Genomic DNA, 22,312 nt, shown 5'->3' with positions numbered 1-22,312 from the left:
AAATACATCGTCTTTGTTTCCTCAAAATGCCACGACCTTTGTTGTCATTTGCCCACTTGTCCATTTTATTCTGTCGGTAGCCAAGGTTACAACGCCGGAAGATCAATCTCGTCTAACCAGTGCTTGACTACGGGGTAGAACCTGGACTTCCATACGTCGTCGAGTTTTCGTTCTTCATGTACCTGCTTGTAGCGCCACTCTGGGATCATCGTGGACTTCTTGTTGCGGTTGTAGAAGGATGTCAACTGAAAAGGGGATATTTCAGGAGGGCGTTAAGAATTAAAGACGAAATCCGCTGAAATTGTGATAGTTTCGGTGGACGATAAGAATTAAAGACGCTTATGCATATTGTGTTGATGACGCGTCCTTCGCAACACTTTAACGATGTAGTGTGTGAAAACCCTTGAGACAAAGTAAACTTACCAATTCTACATCTGATGATTCACTCGCAGACTCTATGAGCGACTCTTCGATTTGTAAGAGTGCCTCAGGCATCTGGCGGAACCTGCGATCGATGAAGACGAGCTGTCAGTTCAAAGATAATTGCGTCTCTCGTACGCCTACACGGTAGGTCATTCACATTTTAAACAATAAAAGCATACGCGTGAATGTTGCATCGGTGGGCAATGAAATGTTGGAGAGACATGTTTGATAACCAAGCTACAAGAAAGGTGATCTATTGAAGCATTTAATAATCGGTATTGGAGTCATAATTATTTACTTACATATACTTCTCAGCGCGGAGCATTACAGAGAGAAGTTAGTCAAATTAATGAAGCACAACATGAACAGAATTAGTACAGCAGAGTTACAAAATATAATCAGCAGCCGCAACTTTAAACAAGTCGGCATTGGTACTGGAGGCAATGGAGCCAGTGAGGTGGTTCCATTAGGTGATATATTAATCGCTGATTATTATTTTTTAGCGGCGGTAGATGACTAAAAACCATTCAACTAAAACATTAGAAACAGATGGTGAAGTGCGTTAAAGTAAACTGAGAAAGCAGACAAAAATGAAGGAATGGTAATTTCGGAATGCCGTTAGACAGCTGTGCTCTGTATGCGTCAACGGCATACAAAAACGACTCTGTCTCACAGTAAAATCTATTAAGACAGCACCAAAATTGAGTTGGTAAGGCTTTATCTTCTCAATGGAATGACGAAGAAAGAGAAACATCTTCCTGTGATAATTAACATCACACTGCTTCCTCCAACCAGAAAGCACACCCTTGTAAAGCATACATGTTCGCTTCAGCTGCTTCACCGCGGACCAAACACTAATTCGAACAAACAAGTCGCGACAACTGCGCACGCAAACAGCTCACCTCTTGTGAATAGATCCCCACTCATTGTTGATGAACTTGAAGGCCACGGGCCTGCCTTCGAGGTTGTCCGTAAAAGACGTGAGAATGCTGGGGACGTCCTCGTGTCGGATCACATCATCAGGCTTCACCACGGACTTCAGGTAGCTGCGCCGGATGAATAAGTGCCAGATTTTACTGAAACAGAGCCACTGGTACATCTACTTCGTTTTCCCTTTATGTGCTGCTACGCGGTCAAGCTTAAGTCGCCGTAGGACCGGCTTTCCTCGCCGACTTAAGAGCCCAGCCATCTATTTGCTCTCTTCTATCTCACGTAATGAAGGCGGTGAACTGATTTTGAGCTTGATATAGTTGGTCGACACGTCGTGTGGTCTTCGTGCAAAAGCATCATTTCAATCAGCCCAGAATTTGGGGAAATTTTCCAGGAAGAACTCTTCAACGTAATATTTAACATAGTTTAAAATCACTGTAACAGTCAATATATATCCGCACATCTCCCCTAAGCAGGTTTGATTTTTTTTTTTTTTGCCAATAATTTTCAAAAACGAACCTCATTTGGTTCCTACAATTCAGTCTGACTGATTTGGTGTTAACGCAGGACGAAATTCAGAAACAAATATTTCAAAATTGAACAGTGTTATAGCAATTATTAAAGAAAAGCGCACCTCATTGGTTTTCTATGGCTGCTTTAACTACTCGCTGGGAGAGCAGGAAAAACACTGAAAACAAATTTTGCCACACATTGGGAGTTTCTTAATCCTATTAACTTGTACATAGCAGTATGCTATAATATCTCACATTTCCCTCACAACTCAAAGGTGCCCCGGAACGCTGGACTTGTCCAGGCTACGTGCATTCAGTCTTGACTTGTCGACACTATTCTTCGCGGCAATAAGAACAGCGCACTATTGTTATCCCGTGTACCGTCGTAGCCAAATGCAAATATGCTGCATGGATTGCTCCTTAGCCCTGTATTGGAGCATTTATGGCACATTCAAGTTCTAAATTCCTTACATGCGAAGGAGACCCCTCGTTCATTGCTGTTAAGACCTATTTGTTCTTAACAGTACGTTAACAGCTTTATTAAACAGCTGACGAGCAAATCATGAAGCGCGCTTACTTCTGGCAAACACGGTAAGCCAAGCCGATGCAACTCACACAAACGGTCACGTTACACCTGTTAGGACCAGTTACGAGAGAAACTATAAAATACGCTAAGGGAGGCAATAGCTACTGTTCCAAAGGAAAGCATCGGAGACGTTGCTTAATGTGAATATAACGATTACAAAGTAGAAGAAAAATCAACAGATGCCACTGGTGCTTATTCGAACCCATGGCCTCCGAAGTACGCGTCCGGTGCTCTACCGACTGAGCTATGACGAGGGCCGTCCAGTCTTCTACTTTATTAGGTATTTATGGGGGGTGTAACCCTCCACTATAGCGAAGGACATGTAACTTCTTGTAAAACCGTGAGTGTCACATATAACGCAACTTAACGGTGAGGCTGAGAACTGTGTGATAACCACCTTACGCTACCTATGACGTCAAGGGCACCAGATTCAACGTCCTCGTTAAGCTAATTAGCCTTTTCTATGCATTTTTATGGTAGATGATTCGCTAAGCACTCAAGGGTAGTTACAAGCGGTATAAATATCTTAGAAAGTAGAAGGTTGAGCACCCGTCGCTGTAGCAATTAGTCGGTAGAGCACAGGACACTTGATTCGGAGGTTGTGAGTTCAAATGCCCACCGGTGGCAAGTAGGTGCTTTTTCGTTTACTTTATAATTGATTATCTGCCCGATAGTGTTATACTTCGCATTGAGCGATATGCAAATAAATCCCCTATGCTTCCCTATGTGCGAGTGGTTGTTGGCTCCTTTACATGTCTCATAACGAAACCCTACATTTTCCATGCATTTCTTTCCTAACACATTATAAGAGTTGTGCTACATTTTTGCGATCCGCAAATGAACAGAGGTGTAAGAAAAGGCTAATGATCATCGCACCTGTACAGAGATAGGTGTAGCCTGCACCTACATATGCGAACAGTAAGTATTAGTAGAGCCCAATGCATGCTTCACCGCCGTCCAGGCTGAGAGGTTTTACTCAAGTTATGGCATAGATGCGACAAAGATGACCTCCAAGAAATTATCCGTGCTGCACCTCAAAATGGTGACAGCGTGTTCAAGGTAGTGCCGCAGCATCACAGAGTTCATGATAAAAGTTAGCAAACTTATTTCGTTACCAAACCAGCCAGATTCATTTAAAACTTTGTCCTGAGCTGGTCTAACTTATCGCCTAGAAAACCGCACTATTGCTGACCGGCCACTCAGCACTGTCGTTCTTATAACTTTGACACAGATTGCTTATTATAGGTATAGTGGCAGTTTAAAAGTACTAATGATAAAACATTTTGTAGCATTGCTTTAGTATAATAAGCTACAATATTTTGCCACAAACCATGCACAAAACACTGTAGTAAAAAATTTAACTGGACCAAAGCACGTTTGTAATATTTAAAGTTTATTAAAAAAATTTAACACATTTGTAACGTTTTCCCAGTAATTGCTAGAAAGACGACGCTGAAACTATTCTTGCCGGAAGACGTATGTATGTTACAAAAGTAGCCTCGAAATTAGAGGCCTAGAATCATACCTAGATTTTCAGGAAATTTTTTTTTTCTCATTGTGATTTTAAACACATACTTCCCTAGCACGCACGCTTCTCCCCGCCGCGTCGTCAAGTGAAGTACAGCTTAACCGAATTCGCGTTGTTGCCCGTCACTCGCTGCCGATACCACATTTCGCAGTAACCGCCGAAACAAACTGCTGTAACGACAAGCAAGCACCAACATAACTAAACTGTTTGATGCACGATATTTTGTAACGGGTCTACTTTCAAAATGGCAATTCGCCTCCATATACTTGTTTTGTTTTTTTATCAGTAGCCAGAATTTTAACCTTAATATAACGAGCGCGAAAGCAAACAAAGTTCACTCGGTCATGATTCGCAAAGCTTACTTTCCGAGCAGCTCTGGGCTGCGCGAGCAGCTGAGGGCCTTGATGATGTCTCCTCTTTCCGAGAGGTCCTCACCCTCCTGCAGCCGGTCCCAGAGGAACTTCCAGTTCTTCTCACCACCATTCTTCACAGCCTCGCAAAACACGGTGTACCGAAGGTGGGACGGCATGCTGCGTGCAAAACATTTCCGTCAAACCAACCAAACCACCTCCAAGCGTTAAAACAGCGCGATAATTTTCTATTTCGAGCAGTGCACGGATAATGTAACTGTCGTAAATTTTGGAAAAAAAAAAAGAAAGGGATATTGAAAAGCTTCGCATAAAAGTGGCCGTAGGAATGTTTATTCCTCAAAAAAGTAAGCATCTCGAACCCTCTCAATAAGCGAATTAGTCAATAAATCACAAGCATGGGTAATACACATATTCTTTCTACCTGAGACTAAATAACGGTAGCTATACTAAACTGTCACCTAGGTCTGACAAGAGACGTACTCTGCGTAAGTCTCCAACATATCCATAAATTATAACGGATCTTCTCTACAGGAGTGTTGACAACGAGGAGGCAGGAGGAAGTCATGGCATATGCGAGGGCGAAATGACAGGCCAAAAAAAGCGTATTAGTTAATTGCAGAAATGAGCATGGATTCAACGCCAGAAATAACAAGAGGCGCATTTCCAACACATGCTCGGTGATTAAGGCGAAAGTATCAGCGTAATGATCCTACGCTTGTGGCGTAGTCACCGCATGTATGCGACGACCATAACTAAGATATGTTATGACAACGGTTAGCTTACTCCTCGGCCAGGGGCGTGTTGTCTTGGACCTCTTTGAACATCTCCATGGCCTTGTCGATGCACGGCTGGTAGCCGTAGAAACAAGTAAGGAAGGCCAGTTCCGACTCCAGTTCTCTGCAGAAAGAAGCAAGCCGTGCCGTGCGTTCGGGGGAAGAGTTTTTGGCCAGAGCAATGTATAAGCTAGATGACATGCGAGCAGTGTTTGGCTTACGCTGAGAGAAGCGATGTCTCATTGCCATCCCACGATATGTTCGCGAAGTTTGCGCTCAACAAGGAAGACACGTATCCCTGCACAGAAGAAGTAGCGAATTTAAAAAGGAGGTGAGTATCTTAGCAGTCGACAAAACAAACACAGCACAGATAAGAGGACAAGAGTATATTCCTGAGCCATGCGCGTCTGTTACCGGGTAATTCCTGTCGCTCTTACTGGGAGCGTGAATTATTATATAGTAGGCTTCTCTCAAGCGAAACAGCTTATTTTCCAAATAAAATTTTCACCTAAAGGAATGGATAAAAGTTGAAAAAAAGGAGCTTTAAAATTACATTTCAAGACTCTTTTTGTTTCCCTGTTTCAAAAGTACGTAATATTTAGGTGAATCTGAGGTGTCTGAAATACGCTTGCGAACCGGTCACTCATGTGCGGCTGAAAGAGCAAAAAGCCTGGTAAAACTAGCACACACGTCCTTTTCATAGCAATGCCACAGGCGCGACCGAACGATTGCATGAGCGCACCTTCCACCTTGAGTACGACTCGGTCGTTTGCAGTCGAACCCCCACATCCTTCATCTTCTCGAATGCGGCCTTCCATGGGATGTAGTCCTGCTCCCGGAGCAGGTACTTTGTGGCTTCCAAAGCGACCGTGTAATTCACCAAGCCCGCTCTGCGACAAGAGCCGGCAAGAAGAAAGGTGAGCAGCGAAGAGCTCTTCTGGACAATAAAGAAGACCTCTTCAAAAGGAAAAGCAATGCACTGACGTACTTCGCCAAGTCGAAGAGATCGTTCTGAATCTGGGCTCGGTTCAGTGGGTCGATGTACTGAAACAGGAAAAGGGAAAGTAGAATATATAACCATAAATAGACCCCTCTGTTCTACCTGTGTCATTTGACGCATCGCAAACGTTACAACGTTTCCAAGGCTTCTCATACAAAATGATCATGCAAGCTTCGTTTTACCGAGTGGTTCCATAGAAGCTGGCGAACAATCAGATCCCAGTTGTGGGCGTCGTAATTCACTTTGTAGTAGGATGCAAACTTGCTGTTGATTAGGACCCAGTGCTGCGCACTGGGCAGGTTCTCTAACTGCCCTGGAAAACGCAAGTCAGCGCAAGGTGGCAGTTAACGGGCTTTCACACTTTTCAGTGCCACACAGTGGTTTACAAATCATGGAGTATAGCGGATGCCTCAGGATTAATTTCAACCGCCTGGTGAGTTTTAACGTCCATGAGTGGCTTGGTAGAAAATAATTCACATTTGCACTCACTTCTAAATCCGATTGACATTGCCGGGATTTCAGAGAAGAATTTGTACGCTACACAAAGTTCACAGCTACGAAGCCACCACAGAATACCAAATTAAGTTATAGTTATTTTGTGATCATGCACGTTACGCTCACGTGATTTTTAATGCATACTTCACCCTTCCGAAACAAATAGAATGAAGACGAAGAAAAGAAGTAAAATAAGACCAATGTGGATTGATTCCAGTTTTCGTCTTTAGGAAGAAAGGCTACGAGGTGCGACAAAAATAATGATACGTTTTTAAATAACCCAAATGATGCACAGGTGCACATAATTTCCTAAATACGAGCGGAGTGGGAGTGCTGCCTAATTTAGACTCGTTGATAGACATGCACTAATGTAAATCTCCCGAGGCTAACTACTTCTAAACTATAAGCAAGAAACGACAAGGAGACGTATCGTTCAAATGGAAGCCGCGTTACTCAGTGTGATAGGTTTGACTGCTCGAAACGTACCTTCTTTGTCAAAGAGCCACACGACTGGCATGGTGTTCGAAAACAACCGATCTTCAGAAGACACCATGGTGATTGGAATGGGCCACGTGTACCTGCGATAACAGAATAAGAGTGATACCGACAGGCGGAAAGATCGTAGACGATGCCAAAAAGATTAAACATGAAGGAACAAAAAATTTCTGCTGGCTCTGTAGAAGACGAGGCTGCACACTCACCTCGACTCCCGCTCCTCAGGTTCAAGAGCAAACCTGCTTTGGACGAGCGTCGCTGCGTTTTCGTCGTACACTCGGTTCACATTGAGAATGGGGAATCCTGGCTGGGTCACCCATGGCTCCATCACCTTCTTCACGTTCAGCGGCCGCTTCTTCGGTTGCGCCTGAGTGAGTCATGGGTGAAAGGGGAAAGGAAGCTCAGACACACAAACTCGCAAACGCTCGTAGTTAAGGGAAACCAGAGTAATTCACTAATAGATCTATCCAACGCATTCATCCACAGCTGCGTATGTGTGTGATCCCTTATTTCGGCTTTTCTTTGCATGTCATTATTGGATAGGCTTGAATTGCAATGAATAACGCTGGATAACTTGGCACTCAACAAAATTAACATCATACATTTAAATTAACTTCCTTGTGTTTTCAATAGAAGTGTGCACATATTCGAGATCATGCACCCCTATATCTCGCTCATAACTGAATTAGGGAAAGACAAATATTGCAATAACCACTTTGCTTCACACAAATTTTCACTTCGGGGAGACACGGTGGAGTAGACGAAGTGTTCTTTATAAATTTGATTGTCACACTCACGTATAATCAAAGCGACAGTTTACACGCATCTAGTGGGGTAAATTTATTCGCCAAATTGATTTTGATCTCCCCGGTGCCATATATTTACTTTCTTTACATAAACAAAAAAATATTTGGTTTTTGCGCTGTTCATACTCCTCTAGTTTTGAGGTTAGTGAAGGCAATATCCGGGCCATTCCGTATCGAATATTTATTGTGTGGCACAAACAAAATTGCAGTCTAACTAATAAAGGGTTGTTAAACATGAGTGACGCCACAACTCAGCGGTGAAACATTATTCTGTGTGCAAATAAATGTTCCTTTCAAATATTACCTCCGTAAATGCCTCCCAGACGAACTCTGACGTGACGTTGCCAAACATCCTCTTCTCGAGAATATTCTGAAATACGAGAAGGTAAGAAAAAAAAAGCATATAATCGCAAGAAAATAAAGTCATTGCTCAGCAACGTTTAAAACACGGGATGCACTTCATTCACACAATTCTATGTATTTTCTTGTTGTCATCATGCATTATTTGTGAATGAATCTAACAATTCGATCTTTAAGCTTCAGAGTAATATCGGGATGACGCAGAGATTCAGGTAATCCGGCGTCGGCGGCCGTCCGCTGCAGTTGATGTTGTGAGCGAAACATTCGGAGCATAGCGCTGGCAGGCAGTAGCCGGCAGCAATTGCACGGCAGCGCACTGACTGGTGGTAGGGTAGCCCGACTTTAACCTTAGCAGGAGATGCCAACTGGGGCCTTCCATATGGGAGGGTGATACCAGAATCAAAACACCGCGAAACAATTCAGAATTCCATCTATTTTCAGTGTTATTTACTGCATTTATTTCCAAGTGAGCGCCCTACAAGGCAATCGTAAGCATAAATCCAGCGCAAGCAGGCTAGTTCAGCAAATATGCTTATTTCTAGCTCCCAAGAGTTGGAAAGCTCACGAAAACTTACGTGGACGCCATTTTTGAACGAGGTTTCTCCGACGGCCATATCCAGCATGCGCAGGAGTGCGACAGCCTGTTGGACAAGATGATAAGACGCGCAATCAAGGACATATTTCAGCACAGTAAATTATTCCGTGGTAACAAATAAAACAGCTTCGCCTTACAAATTATACACAGGGTTAAGTTACAGTAGGATGTGCACAAAATTAAAACATGTCAGCATTACATTTTTCTCGAAGCAGCATGCGGCGGAGACCTTTAATTAGTTCCTGACTTTGATAAGTATGCCAAACAAACCGAAACCAAAGAGGCTGTAGATAAGGTGTGGTTCTTGTTTGTTTGGTTTCGGGAAAACGTGATTTCGTTAAAAGGTCATCGAGGTCATCGAAGACACGTGCACCAGCAGCATGATTGGTGTGGTCGAGTGGAAATAAATATGCTTAAAAGAAAAATGCTTAAACGACATCCCGACCGTTAAAACGAAAGCTGTGCACGAAGGCATCTCAGTCAGGAATAAGCATAAACCCCGATAATGAACACCTACGAGTGCGTGCGTCCGAATATGTTTGAACAGAAAAAAAAAAAATTGGCTGTTAGTAACAAAAATTAAATGTTCGTGTTCGGTGAACAAGTAAACGAAAGTTAATTTGGTGATCATTTTTAAACTGAATCATCTTACCTCGGAGGTCGTAAAGCTGCCCTATTAACTTTTCAATCTCATAGACAGACGAAAGATTGTTTATAAAACCTCGATTAGCAAAATGTCCACCTTGCACTGACTCGACTCATCGAATACCTGAAAGATGCGTGCATTTAGAAATGCCCTGGATTAGATTGCTGTTTCTCCTTCGCACTTTTTTTTTTTTATGGCTGTTTCTTAAGCCAGTAGTCACAGCAAGGAACATAGGCAGTACGGCCGCATAGCAGCTATGTCTGCCTATATTCTTAGATACTATATTTTCCTCTAAACAAGAGCAAGAAGCCTCACAATCTCAAATACCATCAACCGTTTCCTTTCTGTCTTTTCGTTCTTCAGAGTGAAGATTCTGGTTATATCTCATGTAGCCGCTCTTATTACTTTCCTACCAGCAAACAAACTAGACAGAAGCTCCAACTCATTGCTTCAATTATTACTTTTTTATGAGTAGTAGTAAGTCCATTTAAATTGTTAACCGAGAGTTAAGGTTATACGAAGGTAGGCAGAAATAGATATAGATATAGGGCTTCGTTGGGCCATCTTCCGAAGGCAGGAATCCCGTTGGCCTCCACCGCCGCCTTCGCCCTCGTATTACCTTGGTTCGCGGTTCGGAGTCAGTCAGGAGGGCCTCCCACTGCTCTAGACTAGGGCTATGTGCCTTTAACAAAAACGGGCTCTTTCCGCAGCCCCAGAGGCGAAACGAAGTGGAGTCCGTGTGCTATGCGATGTCAGCGCACGTTAAAGATTCCCAGGTGGTCGAAATTACTCTGTAGCCCTCCACATACGGCTCCCGAAGTGGCGTCCATGTGCTGTGCGATGTCAGCGCGCGTTAAAGATCCCCTGATGGTCGAAATTACTCCGTAACCCTCCACTGCGGCTCCCCTTTCTTTCTACTTTCACTCCCACCTTCCTCCCTTCCATACGGCGCGGTTCAGGTGTCCACATAACAAGTGTGACAGATAATGCGCCTTCCCCTTCCTGTGAACCAATTATTATTATATTATTATTCCGCAGCCCCAGGTGAAGTGCATAGCCCCCACAAAACACGCACTCTTTCATACATCTAGTCGGACACATTTTCTGGTATATAACTGTGGATACGTGTCATGCTCGTCTAAAATAACGTGTAGCATCAAACCATAAAGAAAGAATTCTTAGATGAGGAACTGAACCCATGTGGGGGTTGGTCTTTTTATATATATAAAGCTATCACCAGAGCAGAGATCATTTACGCATCAGGTTAGGGGAAATCTACGTCCTGGTAAGAAAAAAAATGTAAAGCAGTTTCGTTCACTTGGTTGAACTCAATCAAATCTCATACTATATAGCAGCGCCGAGCAGACCCCGAACGCAATCCAGGAATTCTTTATACGTAGGCTTTTTCGATGAAGCCATAAGAGGTCCGTTTTTGGAAGTTTTGCAGAATTATAGGTTTCTTTCCTAAATCCTGACAAACAAGTAGACTGGGTCATAAAAAGGACATTTTTGCCTCAGGAATTGTTTTTATTCCTGCCACTCATTTGTTTAGGCTGGGCCGTGAAGACCTGTGCACTGATGACCGACTGCTCACTGTTTGACAGAATAGTTTGCGTCGCCATGCTGATGAGCCGTTTTGTAAATTTTCCCGCTGCATTATCTTTGTGATAAAATACAAAACGGCTCAAGCATAAGGAAGCCAACACACGCGCACCTTATCTGCTGAATTTAACGTGAAAATCCTGATGACTTTGAAGTCTATACTGAGGTGTTCGTAACGAGAATACCGAATACAGCCACAGAGGAGAGTTTGCATAGTCATCTGGTAACTAACCTTCCCCGACGCAGTTGCAGTTTTATGTTTAGAGAATGTTCACAACTAACAATAGTCCGCCCCGCAAATGCCAGACTCTCTTGTCTATGAAAGCGGAAGATAAAGCACAGTATTGAATCCACAATACTTGTCACGACGTAACTTCAGCCAATGATCGCAGTGCACGCTAGTTTCTATCCTAATCGTAGCTAATTGTAGCACGATAACAAAATATTAACTATCCCTGCATGGATAAAGTGTGAAGGCATCATCAAAGCGGTAATCAAAAAGCGCGGAAAGCATTTCAGAAAGACATCTGCAACAAAAACAATAGGAAGTAGCACCTTCTGAGTGCTGAAGACGTTGAAGGATTGGTAAATCCTGTACTGGGAGTCCACGTTCATGACCACTGCGGGAGCGTACTTCATGATGTCGTGCTTCATCACAGGTACGATCTCGTTGACAATCATCAGGTCGTACTTGAGAGAAAGAAAAAAAAAGAAAGTAGTCACTCTACGTATTGCAGCTTGAATGAAGTTTATCTTAATACGACAGTGTAAGGCTCCCAAGTTCAGCGGAGGACGTGGCGTGTCCAAAACATTCGGATTGGTGAAGAACGTTTTGCGTCACAAACGGAGCGGCGGAATTGAAGAACAAAAACATTACATAATCTGCGATTACAAGGTCGCAGCATGACACAAACGTCGTTAGGACAAGCAAGTATATATATTAAATGAACTGCTCTCAAAATAACACTGAAAAGGGGTCGGACGAGATAATACCCCCATAGGCCATGCAGACACCTTCCAACTGCTTGCTTAAGCGAGGCTTTATAACGATGTTGGTTGGTTTTTCACGCAGACAGGTAGCTTACTCCTGTATACTAAGGTGCATGCGCGTAATTAGAGAGGCACTAATTAAGGAGATGCTAGTTAACCTAGTAGCAAATCTCATGTCTGTGAAGGGAACGCGGACGAGGATCCGCAAGAGTCGCTGACGTCAGCCATTAGTGCTGTCGCATCATACTCTCAAAGGCGGAGCTTAAGTGCTTCGAAATGTCTTCCGTGTTTATTGAGGTGCGTTTGCTCCCGCTTCCGTTAGCAGGTTTGTTTTTTTTTTTTTTTTCTCATTTATTTCTCTTTTCCTCTGTCAGAGTAGAGATACCTTTTTCCCCCGTTACAACGATGACAGTCCTCACATGGACTTACGTATAATGCAAAACATAATAATACGAAGAAACTGTTGCGTGCCAGGAGTATAACTGCGCCTCGCAAAGAAAAGAATGGCTAAAAGAACAAAACGCCGCTATTCGACGCAAACAGCAATAAAGAGATATGAAAGTATTGGTCACGAAGAGCAGCGCCTTCATTCTTTTTGCGTTAAAAATTTATTTCGATTGCATGTCTTCGCTGCGCCCTACACGCGTGATAACATAATTAGTTAAAGTATCAAGCAAATACAGATCCTCTTCCAGCTTGAAGGCAGTACTTTAGCGCCCAACTGGTGTAGGTGATTGGCAAATGCACGTAGCAAGCTGCAAGTACCACAATTTCGCACTATTTTTGTAACTTCAGCGTATCGCCCTTCAAATATCCTGCAAGATCTGCCCCCACTCCCGTTCGCTTCCTTTTCCCTTCACTTCGTCCATTTAACTTTCTAGCCCAGCCTGGGACAGACTACCAATATACTCCACGCACCGTATTCTGGCCTCACAAATTTATTTATTCAGCCTTGAATCGCGGTATGTATAAAAACTTGAGCGTACACATCCATACGGCAGTCCCTGCGTAATTGATGTGCTTGGATGCATTATTGGTTCCTCCTGGCTTTAACAAACTCAGTTCAGAAAGAATAAAAAACGCGTGCCATTTCAATGTATAATAGATGGCGCCGTCTCTGCTACCAATAGGGGAGGTAGTGAAGGGTGGCAGTTCCGAGCCCTACGGGGCTGGGACGGTAGGTCAACGCCACTTGCGGCGGGGGTTTGCCAGCCACCGATTTTTATCTGTTGTGGGCCGTCATTGCACCCGCCACTGCTTCGGTGGTGGACGACAGCTGTTGTTGCGGCGCGCCTCTTTCTCTCCCTCTTCTTTTTTTCTTTCTTCTCTGTTTTCCTTTCTGTCCGCACGCGGAATCGAAGGTGGCTCAGCTACAGAGCCAGTAGCAGGCCCGTGCAGTTTCTTTTCCTTCTTCCTACAGCCACAACAACAACAACTCTGCTACCAATACCGATTACAACACATCGCGGAATAGTACTGAGCATCAGGAGGTAGATCTTGATTCGCTACTCCTTTGGTTTGAAACCTGCTTACACGGGAGGTGAATTATTTCGTTACTGAGTATAACTCGGAGAGAAAGCCCAGTTGTGAAGAATGCTGGTGCCGGCGTCAACTTCACCATGGTTCCGAGATTATGCTGGACTAAGCCCCCATAGATCAAGAGCTGCAAACATTGTAAGGTTAAAAGCCAAACAAAATAGATATGTGAGAAAGGAACCGTTACCGATTTGATCGACTGGTCGAAGAATTCCAGACAGCGGTACTGGAAGTACGTTGCGAATCCATCCATCAGCCAGACGTCGTCCCACCACTCCGGAGACACCAGGTTTCCGAACCACTGGAACAAAATAAAGAATAAATGCGGTTTCGACGCTTTTGTTTTGTTTTTGTTTTTTCATCGGTGCAGATATAATTTCGTCTGCCACGCCTGAACACTCCGATGGGTCCCATTTCGTTATATAGGAGCCTGTCAAAATTCGAAGTAAAATAGCGTAGAAATGCGAATTACAGCGACTTTTCAAGCACGTATACGGAACACAGAAAACAATTGGACGGTTTTTAAGTGCACTTAAATCAATTAAGACATGCGAAAGCATGGTTTTTCACGATATCTCATGATACGGTATAGTTTTGCTTAGACGTATGCCGAGTTTGCAAGGTGTTAAACGTCTGTAACTCGATTTGGGAAGAAAGGAAAGCGCGGTACTGTCACTTCTCGGTGGACGTCTGATCTTACAATAAATGGCACAGAATTGGATGTACCGACCTTTTCAAAGTGTAGTGCCCAGGCGTACTGCTTCTGGGCCACTTCGTGCGGCTTGTAATGCATTTCCGGTGTTCCGAATCTCTTGATGGTAGGAAGATATTTTGTCCTACCCTCTCTAATAGGAAGGACCTCCCCTAATGCTGAATAGCACCACTACATACTCAGAAGGCGACCCTCTGGGCTCTACAATTTTGACAATGGCTGTACATATGTCCTCCCTTCTAGTCCCTATCACAAACTAACCTCACACTTGACTAGCCGATGGATGCTAAATGAGAAGCGAAAATGTATGACACCACAGTCAACGCTGCACAAAGAACGGTTGCGAAACAATTTTGATACGAACTCACGTGACATTTGTTGCCCGACATATAAGCATTAGACAAGTTTGCTAGGCTCCGAACCTCCGGATTAGTGCAAGAGCTACGTGGCGGTAGGCAGCGATATATGCGCAGAGTCCCGATTGTCATAATATTCGCCTGTCTTCTGCATTTGATACAGTACTTGATTACGCTCTCAAATGTATACGTATGAGATGAATATTTGCCTATAATCACGCGGTGTCGTTTTCAGAATAGTAAGCTGTCCCTATAACTCCTAAATTGTTTCGTATAGTGAGAAATTTCGCCCGCGTGTACAGCGATCCGTCCTTCCAGACAGTGGATGTACTGGTAGCTGAAATAATACTTCCGCAAAAACATATCCAGTGCTTACATAACGCACATGCACTTGCCGAGCTCTATGAGGCGTGCCGCGCGAACATATTCGGTACAGATTGTTTTCTGACTTACACTCAGTCACGGGGCAACTCATGCTCGTTTTCGAGTAATTCGGAAGATTGTGCAAGAGAAATTTAAAAATATGATATGCACAGAGCCGTGAAGGTGAAGGTAACTAGTTTCCCCAATATGCACGCATGCGTGTATGCTTCATACTACTACTCCTCGGACAATGTTTTAACTTTGTTTATCTAAACAGTGTTCACGTTAAAAGGTCAACGTCCCATATGACGCGAGACTCGATTAAAAGGTGCAGTGTATAGTTTAAAATGAAATGACAAGTTTTTGAGAGCTGTGCACTGATGGTGTTTCATTCACAACTGTGCGAATGTGTGAACGGTGGTACATTTCTATTCATAACTCCTCCGGAGTTTAGGAATGCCAGCAACTGCCTTAGATCCCGGTTACACGCCCTTACACGGCTTATAGTGTATGATCCCACTACAAGTGGTACTGTGTACTAAGGCAGCTCACTGTTATGCACACCGAACTAAGTGTTTCAGTACAACGGCAAATTGCTAGTCCAACCCGGGAAGAACTTGAACGAAAACTGTACTCCCGTCTTGTAATAAATAGAATACGCTGTAACGCGGTGGCTATCCGTGGTCCAGTATATTGGTGTTGAAACAAAGTGGGTGGTAGAGAATGATGATTAGAATGTTGCAATAAAAGTGAATCTTTTTTATTCTAAGCTGATTATTTTAAACCCGGAAAATTTTCTTGTTTTCGTTATTAACGACTCAGTGGTCTCAGCAAATAATGCGTCCTGCTGCTTCACACCATTCTGCGCTCTCTAGCGCTATCCTACCACACAGTAAAACTCCGGGATTCAGGTGTCTCATGCCTCGCTTCTCGCCGCTTGAATGGCTGCGAACGAACGCCCTAATATTCCGGCTCAATGCGCCATTCCTGAAGCCTACTAAAAAAAATTACAGGACTGCGCTTAAGTCTGTTCAAGGTTGGAAATGGAGAAAGCCAATTTACAGGACTGTTTTCACTAGCTGCATCGTCACTGTCATCCCTGCTGCTGACGCCATCGTCATCATCACCATCACCATCATTATCGCTACCCTCATCATTATAAACTAAATGCGCTGTCATTGTCATCGCTACTACCATCATTATCATTATCATTAATTGCATCTTCATTCTCATTGCTACTATCATCCTCACATTAAACAAGACAAATAACTATCTGTTTCTCACAACCCCGGCATGGAGTAGTGGTTTGCGCGCCCGGCTAGGGCTTCGGAGAGATAGCGGTTTGATTTCTAGTAGAGACAGAATTTTTTCTTTTAGTGTCGGGTCGTGCAGACGTTTCCTGTGGACTCTCCCTGTCTACACCACTCATGAGTAAAAAAACTTTAAAATGTCCTGATGCAGTTGGCGATTATTCTAGAGAAACAAAACCATAGCTCCCTGCCGTTCCCAGTCATGAATGACTCACCTCGTGAGAGAAAGCGTGGCACAACGAGAGCATCACACCCTGCCTCTTGGCTACCGACGAGTCCTCGGCGTCGTAGAAGGCGACAGCTTCCGGGAGGTAAAGAAGTCCCATGTTCTGAATGTCGCTGATGTAATGCTCCATGGCGATGATGTCTGCAAAAAAAAATCATTATATACCAGGAGTGCGTAACGCTAGGCAGCGATATCGTGAAGTCCGGATTGTCACAATACTCACCTGTCTTCGGCACCTGATACGGCGACGCAAAATACTCTTCGTAGAAGTTCAGTATCTTAGGGCCCATTTCAAGCAGGAAGTCGACATCCCTTGCAGCACCCGGACGTGCCCAAAGCTTCATCTAGAAAGTGGCGAGGTGAGAAAATGAAAAAAAAAAAAAAAGAACAACGATAGGGAACTCGAACTAGATGACATATATTTAACGACAAAATTTGGCGCGGTTATGAAGGAATCAGAACTGTCACTGGGGCAAAGGTTTTGGCGACATATCTACAGTGACGACTGTCGTGTGCAGAGTGTTCAAGTGTTTAAAGCTCATTCGCTTCTTATCTCCCAACGTTCTCAGATGACGCCTGCGGACGAAACGCTTTCCTCTCGGAAAAACTATGAAACGCCGGTTAATTTTTCAGCTCTGAGTTTCCAACTTGAAGATGGGAGATATGATAGAAAACCACACTAAAATAAACTAAGTATTCCGATGGTAAAAAGACGTGACGGGTGTTTAAGAAAAAAAAAACGAGAAGACTTCCGATTTGGTGAGATCGTGATAACAAAGTGATAATAAAGAAAATGTTTCATTGGTTCCCATGCTGTGAATGTATTTACGGGCGGCAGATATTTGACGGATGTGTGCGTATTTTGTGGCCGCTATATGTGATGTGAAAGTTACGGAGACTTTTATGAGTGGCTGCCGTTATGAAATGTTTAAGTTCCATAACAAATGAGGCGCTTAGCAGAGGAAACAGCGCAAAATTACTAAGGCTGGGGAATAAACAAACGGTGCTTCCTCCCTCTATTTCTTCTTTTATCTTTTTCCGCTATTACTTATGCTAAACTTAAACCACTCGCGCTGTTTTCTTTTCTGCTCAGTAAGAGACGTTGCAGAGATTGCTCTTCTTTTATTTTATTTTTTTGCAGTGAGAACAAGCTGCCAGATTAAGATGAAAAGAAATAATGTATCACTTCCTCTTTACTACCGGTTAATGACCTCTCTTTTAGCCTTGAGCGGTGTTTCAATAAACGTACCGTGCCATTTCCGTAAGAGATGAAATCGGATATGAAGATACCAGCAGAAAAGGTTGGCATAGGGAAAGTCGGGATGAACACGTCAGCCTTGTGGTCTTCAGGTCTAGGAACAACAACAACAAAAAAAAAAGTTGTGCGAATAATACGACTGAAATAAACGATCAAAACTTATTTAGTTAACAGCACGCTTCGGAACGGGCATCACTACACGCAGCGCTTAACCAGCGTGTAACCAGCGCGAAGTAATTATTTCGTGATGGTAGTTAGGTAATTAATTTTCATTCTCGAGGTCTCGGCACAAGGCTTACAGAAAGACATGCACTGGATTTACTAGGCTGTTTTACGCGATGACGTACTGGGCTCATTAAGCTGAAAAGTCGTCACCGTACCCCAGAATCGAGAACCGTAACCTCTTTCGCAACCTTTATCATATAAGAAAGGTGTGCATTTTCGTCAACGCTTCAGATGTGTTCATACTCTGGTCTAGATGGATTGCTAAGCAGTTGCTCCCGTGGCGTCGAGACGTGTAATGGTGCGCAATTACAAAGATGATTAGCTAAATCATGAGCCCTATGAGCCCCTGTCACTCGTGGCAATTTTATCAGCATATGTTGTTCATCGTGTGCCTTCTACTGTCCGTAATAAAGTGAACGCAGAAGCTCACTTTGGATAAACCGCGGCGGAAGGCATGTTGGAAAGCGTGTGAAGGTCGTTGGGCCGGATGACTTCAATGGAGAAGGGAGCCTTCATTCCCGGCTCGTCGAAGCAAGGAAAGGTTCGTCTGGCTTCGGTGGGTAGGAAGTTGGAGCCGTAGACCCACCTGCGCGAGAGACGAGCACCAGCATGCAACACGATTTTCTAAAGGACAAGTAATTATATTCCGCCTATGATAAGAGATAAATGAGTTGTTAACTGTCTCGCAGCTAACACCAACATATCAACTCTGAGAACAGCGAAAAAGCCTGAGAGTTCCTTAGCATGTTAGAATTTAAAGTGCCCTACCCGAGAAATATTTTCCGGACGGTACAAGCAAGGCATGCTCGGAAAACCCTATCCTTCTTTTTGAGCTACCAGGTATCATCAGAAGATGCGCCTCTATCGGGCAATTTCAGCAACATAAAGCTGCCCGGTCAAGCATTCAATACTGCTCCCACTAAAATTTACCACTCGCATATTCGCGATGCGTGTTACTGGCATGAATGTTGGGAACAGCGAACAGCCCCGTAACGTGACCTCTACAAATTAAATAAATCACCTTGGTCTCTCTTCTGTGTGAGGTGAAAAAGCGAGAAGCGGCGAGCACCGCTGTGCCGGAGGGTCACGTGGCAGGTGAGCCGGAGTGACTGACTTTGTTTCGGGGCGCGCTGGACGAAATTCGTTCAGCCACAGCGCCGAGGGAAGCCACGGTTGCGAAACTTTTAACAATTACATGTCAGGCAAAACCGGTATTGCAATTAACGCCGATGAGGCCATTCTGATTGATCTTTGCTGAAACACCCGGTATAGTATTAGGCCCCTTGTTAACAGCATAAATCAAGTTAGTGCTTGAGTGTGACAAGCCTTATAATAGTGATAAGTTGTACTGGTATACTCTCGCTCTTGTAGCATCCCTCACGCAGAGTTGATCGAGGCGGCTAACGTGTACATGCGCGCATTATAACTATAGGCTGGCGTTTCAATTTCGTTACATGAACGTAATTTTAAGTTTAATACTGATGTAGAGGTTACACAAATATTAGATCAACATACAGAAACTTTTCTGCGCAGCCTTTCAGCAGCGTTAGAAAGAAATGACTTTATTAACAATGTAATGAAGCTTGGCTCAATGACATAATTTTATAGTTTGAGTGCAACTTAGGTACCTGATGCACTAAGCGTTTTTCACTAAATTAAAGGTCAGTTAAGTTTCTCTATTAGTGCTCTTGCTACCACTATTACAAATAGTGAGCATCCTTGGAATGCCCAAGGTCAAATTCGGCATTCAATCAGGGCCTGCTGAAGCGGCATCGTGGAACTTCTCCAGCAATGGTTTGGTGTTTAGAGAAAAACACTTCCTTACATCATTGTATAATAGAGCATTGTATTCGTACACTACGTTATGGCTTAGTAGGCTTCTATCATCCCTTATAAGCACTACTGCATGGTATCCGTAGCCTTTGCCAACCCGGCCTCTATACCTCACTCCATGCAAATGGACCGCGATTATTTCTACACACGGAATATGGATCAAGGCACTGTACAGCACGCTCTTAGACCCGCCGTGCTCTGCAGCGAATACATAGCATGCGCCCAGCCTTTTCTGTCAAATGTACTCAAACGGGTCAACAAGAGTATATCTACACACGGAATATGGAGCGAGGGACTGTTCAGCACGCTCTTAGACCCGCCGTGCTCTGCAGCGAATACATAGCATGCGCCCAGCCTTTTCTATCAAATGTACTCAAACGGGTCAACAAGAGTATAAGAGCTGTTTGACACGGTTCTCGTCATAGATACAAGGTACATGTACTTTATGCTGATCTGCGCGATCATGGCTTCGAGCTGCGATGAGCACTATAGTGATCGCGCGTGGTAGTCTCGAACGCGCGCCTCGATAAACTGACAATGGTTTCGATATGGGAGAGGCCTTTCGAAAGAATACGATTGCGCTTTCGGCAAATCGTTGAAAACGCGTCTTACGTACACTGGCGGGCCACTCTCTCTTTGGTAGTGTCTCACGTTGAAGCCGTTGTCGTACAGAGCTCCGGTGGTGAACGGAATGTGCAGCTCGTACTTGTCTCCCATGACGAGGTCCTCGGCGAGGTTGATGTACAGAAACTGAGAGTAGTCGTTGGTGCGGATGCTCAGAATGTCGGGGCCGGGCGCGGTCGAGACGAAGTTAAGCGAAAGGTTGGCACGGTTGATGACGAGGTTGGCAGCATGAAGTTGTATCAGCTTGGTGGGCGCCAGGGCTTCAAGGGTGATGCGGACGTTGCCCTTGAAGGACATGCTCTGCTCTCCGTAGATGGGAGCTAGCACCAGCTTGTACGCGAGCGGCTTGACTGTCCTCGGCAGCCGAATGTCCTCGACATTGTGGTCGCCGCTGGCGCTGTCGTTCGGCGACGAGGCGCCGGTGAACCGAAAGATGGACTCGTTGCCAGGTGGCGGACCTTCCTGTTGGTGCGCTGCAATTTTTACCATTCCAACTGGCTTGCCAGTAGTCTTCTCCGTTGTGCTGTCGACCAACGTCCTAGAAGCAGCGACAGCGGGTGCTGCCGATCCTTCATGGGCTGACACCTCTTCCTCTAAGGGCGCTGCCTTGGCCACGTCTTTCTCAGACTCCTCCGGTTCTTTCTTCTCTTCCGCCATTTTCGGAGGCTTTCGGGTTGGCGGCTTTCGGGTCGGTGGCTTTCGGGTGGGCGGCTTTCGGTTGGGCGGCTTTCGGGTCGGTGGCTTTCGGGTCGGCGGTCTCCGGGCAGCCGGCTTCTTGGTAGGTGGCTTCCGGGTTGATGGAGGGCGATTTTTATGCTTTTTTGTGGTTACCTTGCGAGGTTTGGCTTTGGTGGCCTTGTGGTGGACAGGCAGCGCCTTCTTGTCGACCATGGGTGCGTTGAAGACCTCGCGCGATTCGTCCGCTGGCTCGTTTTCCGCGACAGTGTCGATGGCACGCGTCACAGCACGGCGACGCGACGTCTGCCTCATAGAGTGGCCCACTGTGGCCGGAAATGCCACCGCCACTACGCTCATAAGGAGGCAAACGCCGATCACGACCTGCCACTTCCGTTGACCGACAAGAGTCCTGATGCTCTGCAAGGGATTTTTGCCGGTCGCGGAGCGGCTGTTCCGCACTTTGGGTTGGCTCCCCATGAAATACTCGGCGCTCGACTGATACATCCCGCTCGCCTTACAGAGACTGAGCTGTGGCGTAGATCAACGAGAGACAGTCTCCTCAAGGTCGTGACGCTTACCGACTGGTTGTGGGCTGGGCCAGGTCGGCGCTCAAAATGGTAGTCTTACGGTTCGTTCCTTCTTGGAAGCCATTGCCAGCGCAAGCTGCCCCCGATAGCGAGTGAGCACGCGGCGATCATCGCTGCATCTTCTTTCACACAGTGCCTCGCGTGAAATAGTTTTGTTTATTTTTTTTGCGGCACAGTCTATATTTTAATTATCTGCACCTTGAAATGACCGAATGAACTATTAAAAAACCGCTTTCTACTCGAGTTTTATTGCAACTGAATGCAGGCAGCTCAATTTGACATTTTCACGTTAGAACGCTCGCTTTTGTAATTAAAAAAATGTTGAAGTGCAACCGCCCTTGAACCAAGTTTCACGAACGTAAGTCATCGGCCGCAGCCGCAGCCTCTTGGTACGCTTCCGTGCTTGGTAAGCTTCTCGGCAACGGGCTAGTCTTGTCGGCTGGCTTCTCGTTGTTTGAGGGTCTCGGCAGCTTGTCTGACTCGGGTGCGTTC

At 44.8% G+C, this 22,312-nt stretch overlaps 1 protein-coding gene across 1 annotated transcript; it reads right to left on the bottom strand.

The window, feature by feature from the left end:
• Positions 1–86: 86 nt before the first annotated feature.
• On the bottom strand, positions 87–21,737 carry LOC146186255 (aminopeptidase N-like). Its single transcript, XM_084608019.1, has 21 exons — positions 21,387–21,737; positions 20,548–21,266; positions 18,529–18,684; positions 17,865–17,967; positions 16,839–16,959; positions 16,605–16,756; positions 13,836–13,949; positions 11,678–11,812; positions 8,855–8,920; positions 8,224–8,289; positions 7,320–7,480; positions 7,105–7,196; positions 6,306–6,436; positions 6,112–6,167; positions 5,866–6,013; positions 5,345–5,421; positions 5,134–5,247; positions 4,342–4,509; positions 1,326–1,469; positions 424–505; positions 87–245 (listed from the first exon to the last, which is right to left on the bottom strand). The coding sequence occupies exons 1-21, from the start codon at positions 21,735–21,737 to the stop codon at positions 87–89; spliced, it is 3,315 nt and encodes a 1,104-aa protein (XP_084464145.1).
• Positions 21,738–22,312: the final 575 nt, after the last annotated feature.

Source organism: Amblyomma maculatum, chromosome 6 (genome assembly GCF_055883805.1).
Source record: "Amblyomma maculatum isolate TAMU_Amacu chromosome 6, ASM5588380v1, whole genome shotgun sequence".
NCBI lineage: Eukaryota > Metazoa > Arthropoda > Arachnida > Ixodida > Ixodidae > Amblyomma > Amblyomma maculatum.
The sequence above is the reverse complement of the archived record's forward strand: the minus strand, read 5'-3'. Positions and strand labels throughout refer to the sequence as shown.